Consider the following 15,212-nt stretch of genomic DNA (forward strand, 5'->3'; position numbering starts at 1 on the left):
CGCAGTGAATACAATGGAAACGAATCAGTGAAAAACGGTTTATTCCGCGTTGTATGCTATGTTAATAATGAATGGAATGGAAATTAATGTATGATACAGTATAAAAAAAACAGTTAATTTAGCATTATACGCTATATTAATATTCCAAGCTGTCGCCGTTTACCCTGATTTCACACATGTGAAAGTATATCAGGCAGCAAGCTGTTACAAATATTTCTTTTTTCTCTCGCTTCCGCCATTCAAATAGTAGAATGGAAAACAAAGTTATTTTTCTAAACAGGAAAGGTCCCTGGTTCGATACCAGGACTAGGCGGATTTTTTTTTTTCAGTCGCGCACCAGTCACCTAGCTGAGTTTGGAGATTTGTGTTTGCCCTTTGTCCCACTTCCCCAGGGATTATTATCGTTATCGTTGTCCAGCTCGCTGCACCTTTGCCGTAGTTGCATTAGCAACACTGCGTGTCAGTTCAGCCGAGATTCCATTCTTGACGTAGCTCGTGGGACCCATGGACATGCACTGGCCACGCGCGGCGGTGCAACAGGCCAAAGTCTCCCTCGCGTATGAACAAACCGGTCCCAGTTGGCCCTTTAAAATGGAGTGAATTCATTTATAACACCCAGACTTCCTAGGGGAGTCACCTTTCGTATGGAATAGAACACATGTTTACTCCTCAACTACTCCTATTTGCGCAAGATGGAAGAGAACTCAATACGCGTCAGTAATATTATTAAAAAAAAAAAAAAAGGTTCATCGCGTTTTTCCGTTTTGGGCATTTACTGCTGAATTACATTATCGTTTGAATTGTTTAACGGGATATTCGCTTGTGGTTTGTTGTGAAATTCTTGTTTTCGCCATTTCTCGTAAATAATGCAGCAATTTTTTTTTAAAGATATGTTTTTGTTTATTTGTGAGACGATCGAACACAAACATTAACTGTATTATGTCTGCGTTAATATATTTTCTCAACAAAATTTTAAACAAAGAAAATTCACGAACGCACACTAGGATTTTATGAATCCATTATCCAATCAGAGCACAACGAACGTAAGTATCCTAGAAGTTCCGATTATTCCCCACTAATGTTGGGACGAAATAAGTAGGCCAACCATTTCATCGGTGCGATAAATAAAAATGGGCGCCAGCTGGATTCCTGCTTCAAAGAAGCCAAAAAAGAAAACTTAAATCCGTGGCGTACAACTTACACCAAAATACCCCACGACAACAATATTATTGAGAGAGAGAGAGATGTTGTTCGTCGCATATACGGTCGAGGACAAAATGAACTAGAACGTGCTGGGGTTGCCACCTGGTGGGTATATGAGGAGCCGGACATCTTTTTAATAGACCTTTTCTGTGTACTCTCGTCCCCAGCTACCTAATACGCGTATCCGGTATGGGCGACGAAAAAATAATCCAACGTTTCAATCCGCAAATAGTAAAAAAATAAAGGGGAGGCAAAATGGGAAAGTGTGACGGTTACGCTTATATCCTCAATGCCTTCTATTGGCATGGCAAAGGCAAAACAATGTTTTCGCCCATACTGGAAGTGACGTCAATTCAAGATGGTGGCGCACTTGCAGAAAAGGTCTATAGGAGGTCGTGCCTTAGGACGGAGTCAAGTTCACGTTACACTCACTGGATCGGCTCGTGGCGTTCGCTACAGTACGCCGTAAGGTGGAGTTTACTCGCCTGTTCCATACTGCTCGCCCGGTGCTTAAAGTCTCCCGTAAGTTGCGGGAGGTCTCTACAAACTGGGGTAAAGGGAGGGAGGCGTCATATTAGAGGCGCTCAAAGCCAACTTGATTAAAGCATACGCGTAACCCGGCTTGTTCCTCAGGAAACAAAACCGACCAACAATTCTCTCGTCAAGAATTAACAGTGTTCCTGAAACATCCGCCATCATGCTGTTCCACACGAAATCGACATGCCTACTCACAAAAAAAGTTTTTTTTTTAGATTGTTACCTAACAACATTTGATTGGGGAAAATCCTAACACTTCTGATTACAAGATGGAGTACTTATGATTGTGCTTTCAGCAACGCCAGAGCTATGCCCGGGGGGTCTCAGACCATTCTTAAGAAAACCCCAAGTTCCCCCTCCTCCCTCCTCCTCCCCCCCCCCCTTCCCGGTCTTTAAGCACTGCTCGCCAAAGCGTACGGAAGCGTTCCCGCCTCCTTCGACGGCATCCCAAGCTTTGTCCAACTTCCGAGCGATTAATGGCAAGCGCGCGTCGCAGTAAGGAGGTAACCGGTTAGGCTTCCGCGTCCTCCCCAGCAAGGGCGTCGCAGCGACATCAACAAAACACAGATGAAATGCGAGCGCGGCCTTCTCTCGCGTTATCATCGCAGCAGAGCAGCAGCTTCCCCGCTGTTATCGACCGGGAGCCCGTCGTATGACGTCACGGAGTTCCGAACCGCGGCTCGTGAATGGAAAAGACCGGGCGGGCGCAATGAGAGAAAGAGAGAGAGGCGCTGCTGCGGCGAAACCCAACGAAAAAAAGAAAAAAGGACAACGCGCAAAATCGACTTTACTCCCTTCGGGAAAGAAAGGAGGGTAACTGCGCCTTTTTGCTCCTCCAAGGTCACCGGGAGCCGTGGCAGAACTCACCCCCCATCAGCAAAACGGGAATGTGTACTGCGTATTTTTGTTTTCGGCTCTTTCAGGGTCACACTGCGTCGGAATCGCTTGCGGCGGCGGTGGCAGCGGGCATACCAGCAGCATGCAGCAGCCCTCAAAATCGACACGCTCGCAAATTAGAGATCAAGTGCAGACCGCCGCAATTTCCACCGTGACAATCGGAACACAAAAGTAAACGTCTCGGGAAAGAGATAAAAAAAGAAAATTCTCGGGGCAACTTTTTTTTTTTTTTTTTTAGACCAAGGAAAGGAGTTTCGTTGGGGCAACCACACGTCGTCACTTCGACCGGGAGAGAAGGGAGGAATGGCTGCGCTCGGCTTGATCAAATGTAATTTACTGCCCCGCTTTTGTTTTCTTCTGCTTTTCTGTTTGTTTTCATTGTTGCTGTCTTCCTGCTTTCGGCCTCGCGCTCGGGTTACGCAAGGAAGGAAACCTTGCCTTGGTGCGCGGTTTCTGGCACGCCCTGATCTCTTATGACACGTGACGTTCGGTCAATGTCGGGACAGCCTGCGTCCGCCGGTGACAGGTACGTCTCGGAAAAGTGGTAGTTCTTGACAAGCGACGGCGCGCCCGTGTTCTCTCCCCATGAGATAAGCGCCAGCAGTTTTGCGAAAATGAGGTATGAAATAGCGCACGCGCCGTCATGATTTTCGAAACCAACTGAACTCGATCGTCGTAATTCCAAGGTGCAGTGTAAAGGACAAGTTAAAAAAAAAAAGCTAAATAAACAAATATAAAAAAATTGGCTTTTTCGTTTACTTTTTCACGAAAACGATAGCTGCCCATCGCACAAAACGGCTGCGAATTTGCGATCTTTAAATTCTGGACCCGTTGGGTGTGATGGGGGGCTTGCGTATAACACACACGTAAAGCTGGTTAAATTATAATCTCTATTTCGTAAAATAACCTTATCAACAAGGGCAAGGCACCCCATTTTGAACGTGGAGTCGACACTAAAACTTGGGCCGTTGCACCTCACGTCACTTTATCATCTTCAGAAGAGGCCTCTCATTACAGCCTAGCAGAACGTTGTCTTAAAAGCGAACTTACATACAAACCGAAACCGCTATAAAAAATCGCGGTGGCTTTGCTCGGCTATGCCAGGATATACCTAGCGTGAGCTTATGCGCACAAAATGAGAGGCGCTATCAAGCGGCTCCGGTGCAGCGTCAGACTTGGCTGCTGCGCAACGGAGGCGCACAGCTGGGCACGCGGCGGCGCCAGTGCGTTTGCCGCAGCTATGACGTCACTCCTCTGGAATGCGCAGACCGGCGAGGCGGGCGGCGGCGGAGAGCGCGGCGGCGGCGGCTCCGGCGCGCCAGCTGTGCGCCGCGTGACGTCACTGCTCCTCGCGCATGCGCAGCATAGAGCACGGCTCATGCGAGCCACGCGAAACTGCTCAACCTCGGCCAGAGTAGCTCACGCTACGAAACAAAACCGAAATTGCGACAGCCGCGTACATGACGCCATGGAGATCGTCCGCTTCGTAGTTGTACGGTTGTTTAACATGTAGTCGCGATACGTGAAACGTAACATGAACGTTTATAGACTACCATCATTAGGTTCAGTATGAAGGTCATCACATTTATAATGGGTCACGAGGGCACATAACTCGGAGCTGCGTACAAAGAAAGCAAGGTGATGTCCACCCCAGCGAAGACTGAGAAGTATGAGGACATAAGTTAGGTCGAGGGAGTTAGCTGCAACTTTGCACTGTTTTGCTAATGGCAAGCTTCCACAACGTCTTTGCAATGCATATTCCCCATCGCCGAGACTTTCGTTCTTAGGAAACTATGAATGAAGGCTCCCTTTGAGTGTGGAGTGTAAACGTCGCTCACTCAAATGTAGCATCCAGTGAGTATTTCCCTCTAAGCAAAAGCAGTCTCAATAAATGTCTCAAAACATCTAGAACGAGCCAACTCACGCATCACGCCGCTGCTGTTAGCACAGTGTGTGCACAGATGCTTCACCTCATTAGAAAATTGTTTCTGTGCACACACAGCGTTCCTACACTTTGTATGGGCAAATGCGGACTTGTTTGTAAACAGCATTTTAGTCCATATATATAGACCTCTTGGGCCATAAAGAATGTCTAGAAGACATCTTGGCTAGGAAAACATGCCTACAAGACATCTTTCCTAGGTGTCTCAAAGACATATAACTGGGGGTCTAGAAGACACCTTACAAAATATGTCTATAAGATGTCTACATGTCTTGGCAGGATGTTACAGAGCTCTAGATGCCTCGAGATGTCTTCTAGCCCAGTTAATGCACCATCATGTTGGGCTATGAGACATCTTGAAAGATGTCTTGTAGTGCGGTCCTTCTTGAGCACTCGAGCCTCCACATCTCTGGCTTCAAGAAAAAAAGAATGTGAGAGTATACTTACATGGGAGTCCAGCGATCCTGGGAGACGCTCACGTGTTGTTCCTCTTGCCGTCTCTTCAGGAACCCTTTCCTGGACCAGCTCAAGCTCTGGGGCGTCCAGCTGGGACAGCGACCGGTCCCCACCAAGGACGGGGACCCCATCCCCACCGGGTGGCTCCGGCAGCGGTGTCCCCGATGCCCGCACCTTCTGGCGCATGTCCCCAACACAGGACGAGGGCATCGACCTCTACGAAGCCACCGGCTTTTCTGCCGAGTCCTGCTGCCCAAAGAAAAAGGTGAGCCAATGCTGTCGGAGAAGCCGCACCCCCGGTGGCAACCTCTGCTGCCCACAGACATAAAGAGGACTAGCTTGCGAGGAAGCGCCCGTTTCGCTCGACACCGGGCACATATGTGGAGGCAGTGATCACGCAGCAAGTTGAGAAGCTTTCATTTGTGTCACCGCCTCTTCCAAAGTAATTTTTTTATGCGGAAATTTTTCGATTAGCGAGAACTCGGATGGCCTCTCTGCTGGTTACATTCTTTTAGCAGGCCATTGCTAAAAGAATGTTCCCCATAAAGAAACTGCAAACATTTTTTTAAGAATGAAGTAAACAGCGTGTTGGCTCATTGCAATCTCTAAATCCTCCTCCAAATCTGAAGAATCAACACTCCAAGGCACATTACATAGTAAACAATGTCTTGGCTCACACATCGATTCTTGGGTTTTGGAAAAAGCAGTTGAGGGTATGTGATGAGTCACATAACCTCAACTGTCATGACATGTCAAAGCACATTATTCAGTAACGTACAGAGCCCACTTTAGTGCCTGCCCTTGTGAAGTGGGTTAAGATGCAAATAAGAGAGTCCATGCTTTGGCATCATGCCTTGCTCAGAGCTACATTGGTGATTCCAATGGAAGGACACAGCGTCAGTGTTGCTGAGACCATTTAAAGCCCATAGTGAATAAAAAAAAACAGGTGATTAGTAGACTGTAAGTTTTTGCATCCACACTACGGTGTGAATGCAAAAGCTGTTACTTGAAAGTGCAGCAGAGAGTTCCTGTTGTCTAATAACTACAGAAATGCCCGGCAGAACCTTAAATGCGAGCATGGTGTTGCATTTTGCAGAGGGTGCTGTACAAGTGCATGTGGAAGGAGTGCGGTGCAAGGTTCACCACCTGCAAGGATGTCGAGAAGCACGTTCGAGTGAAACACCTTGGGTGAGCGTAATCACTATTCCTTTTTCGTTTTGGCAACTGTCCCTCATTGCGTCCAATGGAAGCAGCTGGGATGTTCAGGAGTATTGGGAGATGGCAACTGAAATTACGCTACTGGGACCTTGCACATCTTAAAAAAAATTGCCAGTTGTCATTGCAACTCTTTTTCAAGGTCCTCATCACGCTACACTTCCCCGCTCCTCGTTGCATTCCACCAAGCTCGTCGCACCTGTAACTCAATCAAGCCCACTGCCGGTGTCTCGGGACACCTCATACTTACAACGTTTCACCTTGCGGAATTGCAATTTAAGTAGCATTTCAATTTCCAGCTAAAAAAAAAAACAAAAAAAACATGCCTAAGACTACTTATATTAGAGAGCTAAATTCGAGGGACCATTCAAAATGCTCGATACAGACACAAATCGTGTGACCACATCTTTTCCAACAAATCATTCTCACCCCCCCCCCCCCCCCCAAAAAAAAAAAAAAAAGACACAAACACAATAAAAGTTTTTCAGCTCAGACACGCAAGCCGTCCAACCTGGGAATTCGTAATGGCAACTCGTTGGTTCAAAACAAGTCGGTAGCTCGAGAACAGCACCCAAAAACCCTAAAGCCCCAGTCGCACTGTCCGTACAACACGCAAAAGCCACAGTCTGCAGACGAGATGACAGAGTTATCTGCACACTTTTTCGTACGACATGTTGCTGTCGTGACCGCGGCCTAATGGCTCGCGCTCGTCTCTTTCCCAGGCGAGGCGATGAGAGTGAGGACTCGGCGTCGAGCGACCACGAGGAGGAGTTCTACTACACGGAGAGCGAGGAGGAGAACGTGGGCGAGGGAGAGGTGGAGGGCGACTCGTCCTCGGGAGGCACGCTGCTGGAGGAGAGCGGGGAGAGCCTTCCCAACATCTACACCTCCTCGGCGCCAACCCTGAGCCACCTGGACATGGCGAGGCCACCCCATGAGGACCCCCAGTACCATGTGCTCACACGGGTATGCCGCCGACGTTTGCACACTGCCCCGCGTCGACGTGGCACAAACGTAGCGGAAGATACAGGTGCACGGGCAGGCGCGATGCTTCGAGTGTGTCGTCACGCGCGTCTGTCGATAGAAGTGTCGTTTGACGTGTGCGCATTCAGCTTTTCGAGCGCCAGGCTTTTTTCCTTTCCTCGCATGCCGAATGCAAATTTTGGAATTGGTAATGCTGTAGCAATTGCTCCATGAAGAATATTTATATATGAAAGACGCTCTATTTTAGGGGCGAAGTCTGCGTGCATTCAACGTACGACACATTTCTCGTATTGTACTGTTCGAGACGCGGCACTAAGCAGTGGCGCCTGGACCTCGCACCCCGAGGTCACTTTTTGGAGTGGCCTTGCTCGGCCTTTGTTCACTCGGAACTCTAACTTCCTTGTTTTCATGGTCGTCGAATACCAAATTGGTTAGTCATTTCTAGATTTCAATGTTCAGCATGAAGCGCAAGGTTGAATGACAGATTTGCCATTCTGTAACAACGAAGTGGCATACCAAAACAGAAGTCTGCCAAAAAAAAAGTTACATGCCATTAAAAGGTGACACCTCAAGATCAAGCATCGCTTTCATTGCTCGCTCACACATGCCACTAAGCATTTAAAAAATAAATTACAGCCCAGTTTGGAAGGGCAGGGAGCAAACCGAAACTATGTGGGCCCCTTATGACGGACCGCAGCAAATGCTACGAGCCGTTCCAGTTAATCCAGCACTGCACACGTCACGTGACTTCATGCCTCGCACGTTGCTGCGTCCCTTCCAAAGGTCAAGCGACACTTGAACGGCATTGGATTTGCTCAGACGGCTTGTAACGTCCTTTGCGGTCTGTCGTTACGTGAAAGGGAGTGTTGTGTATAGGAAAGTGCACATCTAGGGCATAAATCTAGGTGGCGAAATTTGGTATATGCATCAATACCTCATCCAAGCATAAATCTAGTGGCAAAATTTGGTACAGTCTAAGCTCGTTACAACAGACCTGGTTACAACAGACATTTGGATATAACAAACTGATTTGTGAAGTTTGGTTGGTTTTCCTCTATGTACCATTGACTGAACTTCATTCATATCTGCATACAACACACTCCTTTTACAACAGACCGAAATCTTGGTCAAAATTAAGGTCTGTTATAACGAGATTCGACTGTATATGCATCATTACCTCATCCAAGCAAAACTCAGCAATGGTGCCCACGTTACATCTGTATTAACTGTATTGCTCGACCTATACATGGAGGGAGATCTTGTTTATAGAATCACGATTTTGATAGCACAGTCACGCTCATGCAAGCATCCTCATTTCGGTGCAGACCGTCCCAGTCCTGACGCCACCCGGCCTGACGACGGCGTCACCCATCAACATTCCCACGGTGCAGCGGTCCTTCTCTTGGCAGCCACACAACGGCGCAAGTGCACCCACAGCTATGGTGAGTCTTCAAATTTTGCCACATAAGAGCAGGAACCATTTATTGTGTCGCAACGTTAGGCACAGTGACTGTGTTCCCAAACTTACTTGAGTAGATCCCAGTCACTCTCGTGGGTCACATCACATGACAACACAGAGAGTGACGGTGGACACTAGTGGGTTCTTGAACACCAGGGTGCAAAACCTTAACTCTGGAGCAAGATAGGGTAAAGTTTGGAACAAGGCCAGTATGTCACGGCAACATTTTTCTTGATACCGAGCGACGAGCCTAGAACAGGGCAGGAATTATCCAACTTTCAGAACTTGTCGCAAGACTTCTTTGGGCAAACATGCAAATAAGAGTTTGCCGGTTCGGACATAGATACCGCATTTGCTTGAGTAACGGCTCCACTTCTTACGAACGAGGTCTTTGCATCTACTTTTCTGCAGAACACGCAAACAGCCAATCGTTGCATTCTGCATAAAAAATGGTAGTGATTAACTAGGGCCAAAAACGTGATTCTCCGTAAAAATGCGATCCAAGCAGATAGCACTTTCGCTGGAAGACGTCATCTCTGTCCTATAAGTCGCTGCCATCTTTCTGCCGGTTACGGCAATTCACCATCCTCGTGCTCTGTGGAAAAGCAGACCCAGAGGCCTTGTTCGTAAACAGCGCAGCTATTACTGGAGCAATATAGAGTAGGAACCAAGCGACATATATAGATTAACATGGGTCACATTCCGAGACTCATATGGTTCAACACGCAAATGGAGATATCCGGTTCCTTGCAAGTAGAATGGAAACTAAAGTTCCGTGCATCGCTCTAGGACAGATCACCGTGCACTGCATCGCTAATCCTCCCGTCTGCTTCCACAGGTCTCGCCTCAAAAGTTCATGCGCCTGAGCCCCAAGACGCTGTCGGCGTCCCCCAAGAGCTCCCCCTTGCACCGGCGCGTGCGCTCCGAGAGCCGCAAGTGCCGCAAGATTCACGGCATGGAGAACAAAGACATGTGGTGCACCCAGTGCAAGTGGAAGAAGGCCTGTAGCCGCTACGTCGACTGAGGCCCCCCGGGCAGCAACCGCTCAGCTTGCTCCGCAAGTTGCGCGACAACCCCTTTCACTCACACATACACACACACCTCTTTTGCTCATCCTCACATCTTTCTTTGTCTATACATTCGCTTGTTGTGTGGGCATGCCCCGTTTCCGTCTGCCGCGCGGGCTGCTCGCTGTCGATGCGGAATTTCGGGGGGAACCCCGCATGCCCTCGTAGGGACAGCGGTTGGGGCTTGTTTAGCAATGAGATAGCTTAAGTCTCCACTTCCGAAATATCCATTCGAATGAGACCCAGAACTTCCTTATTCCCCGGTACACACGATTGGTGCAATAAGTTGTCAAAGTGCAACGAAAGTCGAGCGGATTGCTGTTGCATTAATCCACCTTTGTCCCCCCCCCCAGGCTCCCAGGAGAGGGAGCTGCCGCACCACCTCCGAGCAGCCTGTATCGCTGTAAATAAGAGCGTTTTTAAGTTTATTTTTTGTCCTCCACGACATGTTATTTACACCCATTTTTCTCATTCGTCCGTCTTGCAGTTACTAGGGCTGCATTTTCTCCTCCATACACAATTACGTCTACATTTTATTCCGCCCGGCGGCATATTGAGTATATGTAACACCCGTATTTCTTACATTATTTTGTGGAACCATTCGCATTTCAACCAACCTTGCATGGTGAATTGTTTTCGGAGGTGCGTGCACACCCAAAACATTTTGAGTGCAAAAAACTATAGAATTTGAAAACGGGGACGTTGAAGACCTCCCAGGGGTTGAATTGAATATTCCTTTCTCAGAATCGTCTTCTCACGTACACGGCACATTCACTTTCGTGTCTGATCTCTTGCAATGTTCGGTACCCACGCACCTCCGGCCATTGTTCATGCTCAGCCCGTGCCACAGAAAAGCCATCCGTTATTTTATTTTTTCGGTCAGCATCGTTCCATCCCATGCCACTCTCAATTCTCATTCTGCCTCAAATAATAAGAGCAGAAACTTGCCATCATCACATCCTCTCCAGCAGCTTGGCTTGCTACAACCCACACTAATGTTTAAGAACAACAAAGAAGCCGCTCAATGCGCTGATCAACACGTCACGTCTGCCCTTTGCGAACAAGTTCTCGGAGTTCAAAGTCAAAGTCCTCTCTGGAACAAGTTCCGGAGAGGACTTCGACTGACGTGGAACAAGACTCGGAAAGAATCTGACCAAATACAAAATTAATCAATTTTATCTTGTCGCCTCACATTAATAACGCCAGTAGTTCACGTTTCAAAGGTGGGCAACGAACACTCCTCGAAGCAGACTAGGTGACAAAATTTATTAAAATATCTGCCATTCCTTGTTTTCGCTCGGTAATTTTCTCAAGCAGCTTGGAAGTATCTTAAGAGGCCTGCTGAACAATCAAAACGAATAAAAAACGTTAGCATGGTTTAGAATAATTATGATATCGGCAAAACAAGCCATGGGCTTGCTATTACACTAATCAGGATGCACTTGTGCATTAAACTACTCCCTGTCTAAGATTCTGTCCTCACACACAATGCCAAACGACTCTCGCGACAGACACCACGACAACACCCAAAAGCAACGGCAGAATCCAGCGGAGAACTTAGTTTCACACCATGGTTGGACGCTCGGCGAGAGAGTCTGCAACGTCACCAACCACTGCGACTCGCTAGCACCGCGCTGCGATTGGCCAACACCAAGGTCGAGCACGGTGCTAGCCAATCGCGGCGGTCGTCAATCTCGTCGACTTTCTCATCGAGTGTCGAACTTAGAGCCCCAGGAGTTATCCCCATCTTTTAATGAAAGATCATCCTGCACCTGCCATCTAACCAAAACAGATTTCAGCTGTTAACCAAATCGGAAACCAGATAGCAGCCAAGCTACGCTTCCGACGAAGCCGCTGCTCGTTAACCTTTCGTTCGAGTGGCTTTGCCCAAAGTCCAGGCAAACGACGAGGATAAAAGCTGGTGCTAACTAATGTGCTGACCAGTGTGACGAACAGTGTAACTCGCAACGGGTGTTGCGACGGGTGTGGGAGTAAGCCAAGCTCCGAGAGACAATGTACGTCGATTGTTTGTTGGTTGAATGACCACACGCTCTAGCGGACAAGCGCGGCTACCGTACTAAACGCAAGCGCTGTCTCATAGCCAGACAGCGGATTGAAGCCCGGCAGCTGTAGCCAATCTTCGGGCGAACAGAACGTGAATCTCCGGCGCGTTCGCGCGCCGCACTCTCACCAGTGGTCTCAAAGCTGAAGGATTTCCGCGTGCGTGTCATGTGTGTCCTGTGCCTCTGTTTGTACATAAAAGTGGAAAGCTGAAGCTCTTGAAAAGGATGAAATTAACCGGTGCCAGGTTTGTTGGGTTCAGAGGTGCCCTGAAGCGCGAGTTGGGAGACGGCGCACGAAAGAGGCTGGCGAAGACGGCACACTTCCCTACACCCCCCCCATAGAATGCAGTGCATCTGTGCTAACTTGACGAGCAGACGAGACATGCAGACGTAATGGTACGCTGTTCCGTTCTCCGATTGCAATATTCGAGTGTCTTAAATGCAAGTTAGTACTGCCTTTCTTTTCTTACTGTAGAGCATCCAAATGAATCCTACTATTCTTTCAAAAACAAGGAGCACAGTTTCTGAACCATAACTAAATTTATCAAGTTGTCGCCGATTAAACGCTGTTAATACGAGGCTGCAAAACCAAACTCGTGGGGCAGATCCAGATCACACACACACAACATTCGCCCTTTTCCGCTCACATACTAAAATTTCAAACTCATTCTTCTGTGAGTGAGTCTAAGAGTCCTTTAGCATAATAGTATATGCAAACAACCTAAAAAATATGCAATTGCTAAGACTAATTGCTACTTCAGCTAGCGTTTGCATGCATCCCAAACCATCAATTTTGCATCTTGCAACAGTAAAGGATTCAAGTTAAAAGTCAAGCATCCTGCTGAATAGCGGCACAACTCCAAACAAGCTCTTGCACAAATTTAAAAGGTAGCTGTGACAAAATCAAGCTGAGACGCCTTGTTGATCCAGACCAGTGTGCATTCTAGCCAAATCCGAAAGTTAAGGCAAATGCCCGCACGCTTGGCGTTTCACAGCACGTGCAAGCATGTTGTCGTGCTTCTCCGACTGTGGGTTATTTGTTGTGGCACTCCATTAAGAATAGGACAATCGCGACAATAGTTTTGGAGTGGGCACCGGGGGGCTAGAGCCATTAGCGAAGTACGGCAAGACAAAGAAAAGACAAAGATTCAGTTTACGCCGTTGTACTGCGTTGTCGCTTTCCAGTGGGAAGGAGGTTAAAGAAAGTTGGATGCCAGAACGGGTGAACGGGAAAAACTGAAAGTCAAAAAGGTAGCTTTCGCTCTGATGAGAGTAAGGGAGAAAAAAAAAAAAAAAACATGGTGCCTTGAAAAGGTTAAAGCAGGAAGTGGATTTGTTAACGGAATGGCACTGTGCTACATTTGTGTAAATAACGAGAATATTGATGTTGTTGGAGCGGATATTTTACGACATGCTGTATACATGGACGTTCAGTCATAATGAGTCTTTTATATATTTTCTTTGCGTACAGAGAGAGAAAGAGAGGAAAAAAATAACATTTTTTGTATCTCTATATTACATTATATCTATCTACAATGAATGTTCATAATGTAAATACACTGTTTTGCGTAGTATTCACGAAAACAGACAAATTGCGTGTAAATTATGTAAAAAAAGAAAGGGAGACGAGCCGTAAATTATTACCGAGGAGGACGAGAAACCAAAAGAATGATGCTAAAGTAGAAGACAAAGCCCAGTGGTACTTTGAGTCAATCCAGTCACAGCAGAGTTATGTACTTAGACTTGTACATAGTACTGTATGTACTCATCGCCGACTCCCTGCCCTGTACATATTATCAAAGGTTATATGCAGTCCCATGACACGTTTACCGGTTCAAGCAGCAATCTAAACAACAGTCTCAGAATTGTCTTAATAAAAAAATTTTAAAATGCATGCCAAATATATGCAATTTTTACAGTTTCAGTGCTCAAGCGTAGGTGGCGGCTTCAGGCCGAGATCCTAGTTCAAACCCCAGGTGACTGCGTCCCAAACCTTCGAAAGAAAAATCTTGGAATCGAAACACGCTCAATATCCTGGCGACCGACCTAAAAATTCTTCGCATTCTCATCATACCGGCACTGTCTGGCAGCGTTTCTTTCGCCTAAAATGGGCCAAACGAGTTGAAACGGAAACGAGACGTCTTGGAGGTCTCGCAACGGCCTTGCACATCGTTTCTCGGCGCGGCTGGGATCCTAGAAACAGCAGTCGCAAGGGGTTTGCGAACGAGGAACGGTCTGATAAGTTTGGTTGACGAGTGCATTAGGCCGGTTTAACCCTGGGCGCCTTATTTCCATGGGAAGAGAAGAAAATGAAGCGACAAAAGGTCAAGGCAAAGCACGGCTTGGCCGCTGAACGCGCCAGCCAAGCAACTTGCCGGCAGCAGATTTCGTGGAGGTGCCATTGCACCTCCGCTCGATGCAAGTGAATACTACCACACAGTGCGTGGTGTGAAAGAAAGAGAAAAAAAAGGTTTTTGCAAGGTTGTTTTTGTTTGTGCGGTACGTTTGTAGAGCCGTTATGCTTGAGCGTTTGTTGGTTACCCGTGTTCGTGGGACAAAGGCGGCGTTGTTTTGTTGTGCATCTTTTCGTTTCACCGTGCTTGCTCGCTAGATTTGCTCCCGCTGCTCTTTTTGCTCGAGATGTCTGTTGTCTGCCCGCTGTGCCACAGGTCTGAGAGACCGCGGCGCGCTCCCGCCCTCCCTTTGGTGTGTGCAAAACTGCGTGTCATACTCTTTCAATGTCTTTGGATCCAGACCATAACATGTGTGTAAACGACTGTACATACTACGGACACCGTCATGTTTATTTGATTTTGATCATCTGACCTTTTAAGACTCAGTGTTTAGAGTACACCACATTTATTTTGTTCTGAAAGTTTAAATAAATGTCTCCTTAGATATATTTACAAAACTTTGGTCTGCTTTTTCCTCTCTTTTTTTCAGCTTCTTGGTACGCCCCAGTCCGTTACAAACACGCCTAAGAGGGTGTCGATGTGATAGAATTTTAAATGGGAAACGGAATGTTTATTAGAAAAGTTCTGCTCAAATCTCACCAACCTCAAATAGCACTTGATCATTTTTCGTGTCCCTGAAACTACATCTGTTCCAAGGCAACAACCTTTAATAACTTACTGGACGCCACTGATAGCTAAGTGTCTAACATTTACACGGTGGTCTAGCCTGCACTCCAAAAAGACAAGAAAAGCCACCATATCTTTTTTTAGGACAAAACAAAAATTATAAAGGGGAGTATTTTAGTTTTGGGGTAAAATCCATTCTACCGTATTTACTCGCGTATAGGTCGACCTGTTTTTCAAAAATCGCCTCATCAAAACTGGGGGGTCGACCAATACGCGAATCCCGGTATTATATTTTTCAACTTTTTTTTT

At 47.1% G+C, this 15,212-nt stretch overlaps 1 protein-coding gene across 1 annotated transcript in view; it reads left to right on the forward strand.

Moving 5' to 3' along the window:
* The window catches only part of LOC8031837 (zinc finger protein 704), a 60,793-nt gene extending 46,059 nt beyond the window's left edge, over positions 1–14,734 (forward strand). The window contains exons 2-6 of the mRNA XM_040205446.2: positions 5,086–5,300; positions 6,132–6,223; positions 6,973–7,216; positions 8,560–8,676; positions 9,532–14,734. Of these exons, the coding sequence (XP_040061380.2) occupies positions 5,086–5,300; positions 6,132–6,223; positions 6,973–7,216; positions 8,560–8,676; positions 9,532–9,717 (854 nt within the window). The 3' untranslated portion in view covers positions 9,718–14,734. The remainder of the gene's footprint in view (positions 1–5,085; positions 5,301–6,131; positions 6,224–6,972; positions 7,217–8,559; positions 8,677–9,531) is intronic.
* Positions 14,735–15,212: the final 478 nt, after the last annotated feature.

Source organism: Ixodes scapularis, unplaced genomic scaffold (assembly GCF_016920785.2).
Source record: "Ixodes scapularis isolate PalLabHiFi unplaced genomic scaffold, ASM1692078v2 PGA_scaffold7__128_contigs__length_106722199, whole genome shotgun sequence".
Taxonomy (NCBI): Eukaryota; Metazoa; Arthropoda; class Arachnida; order Ixodida; family Ixodidae; genus Ixodes; species Ixodes scapularis.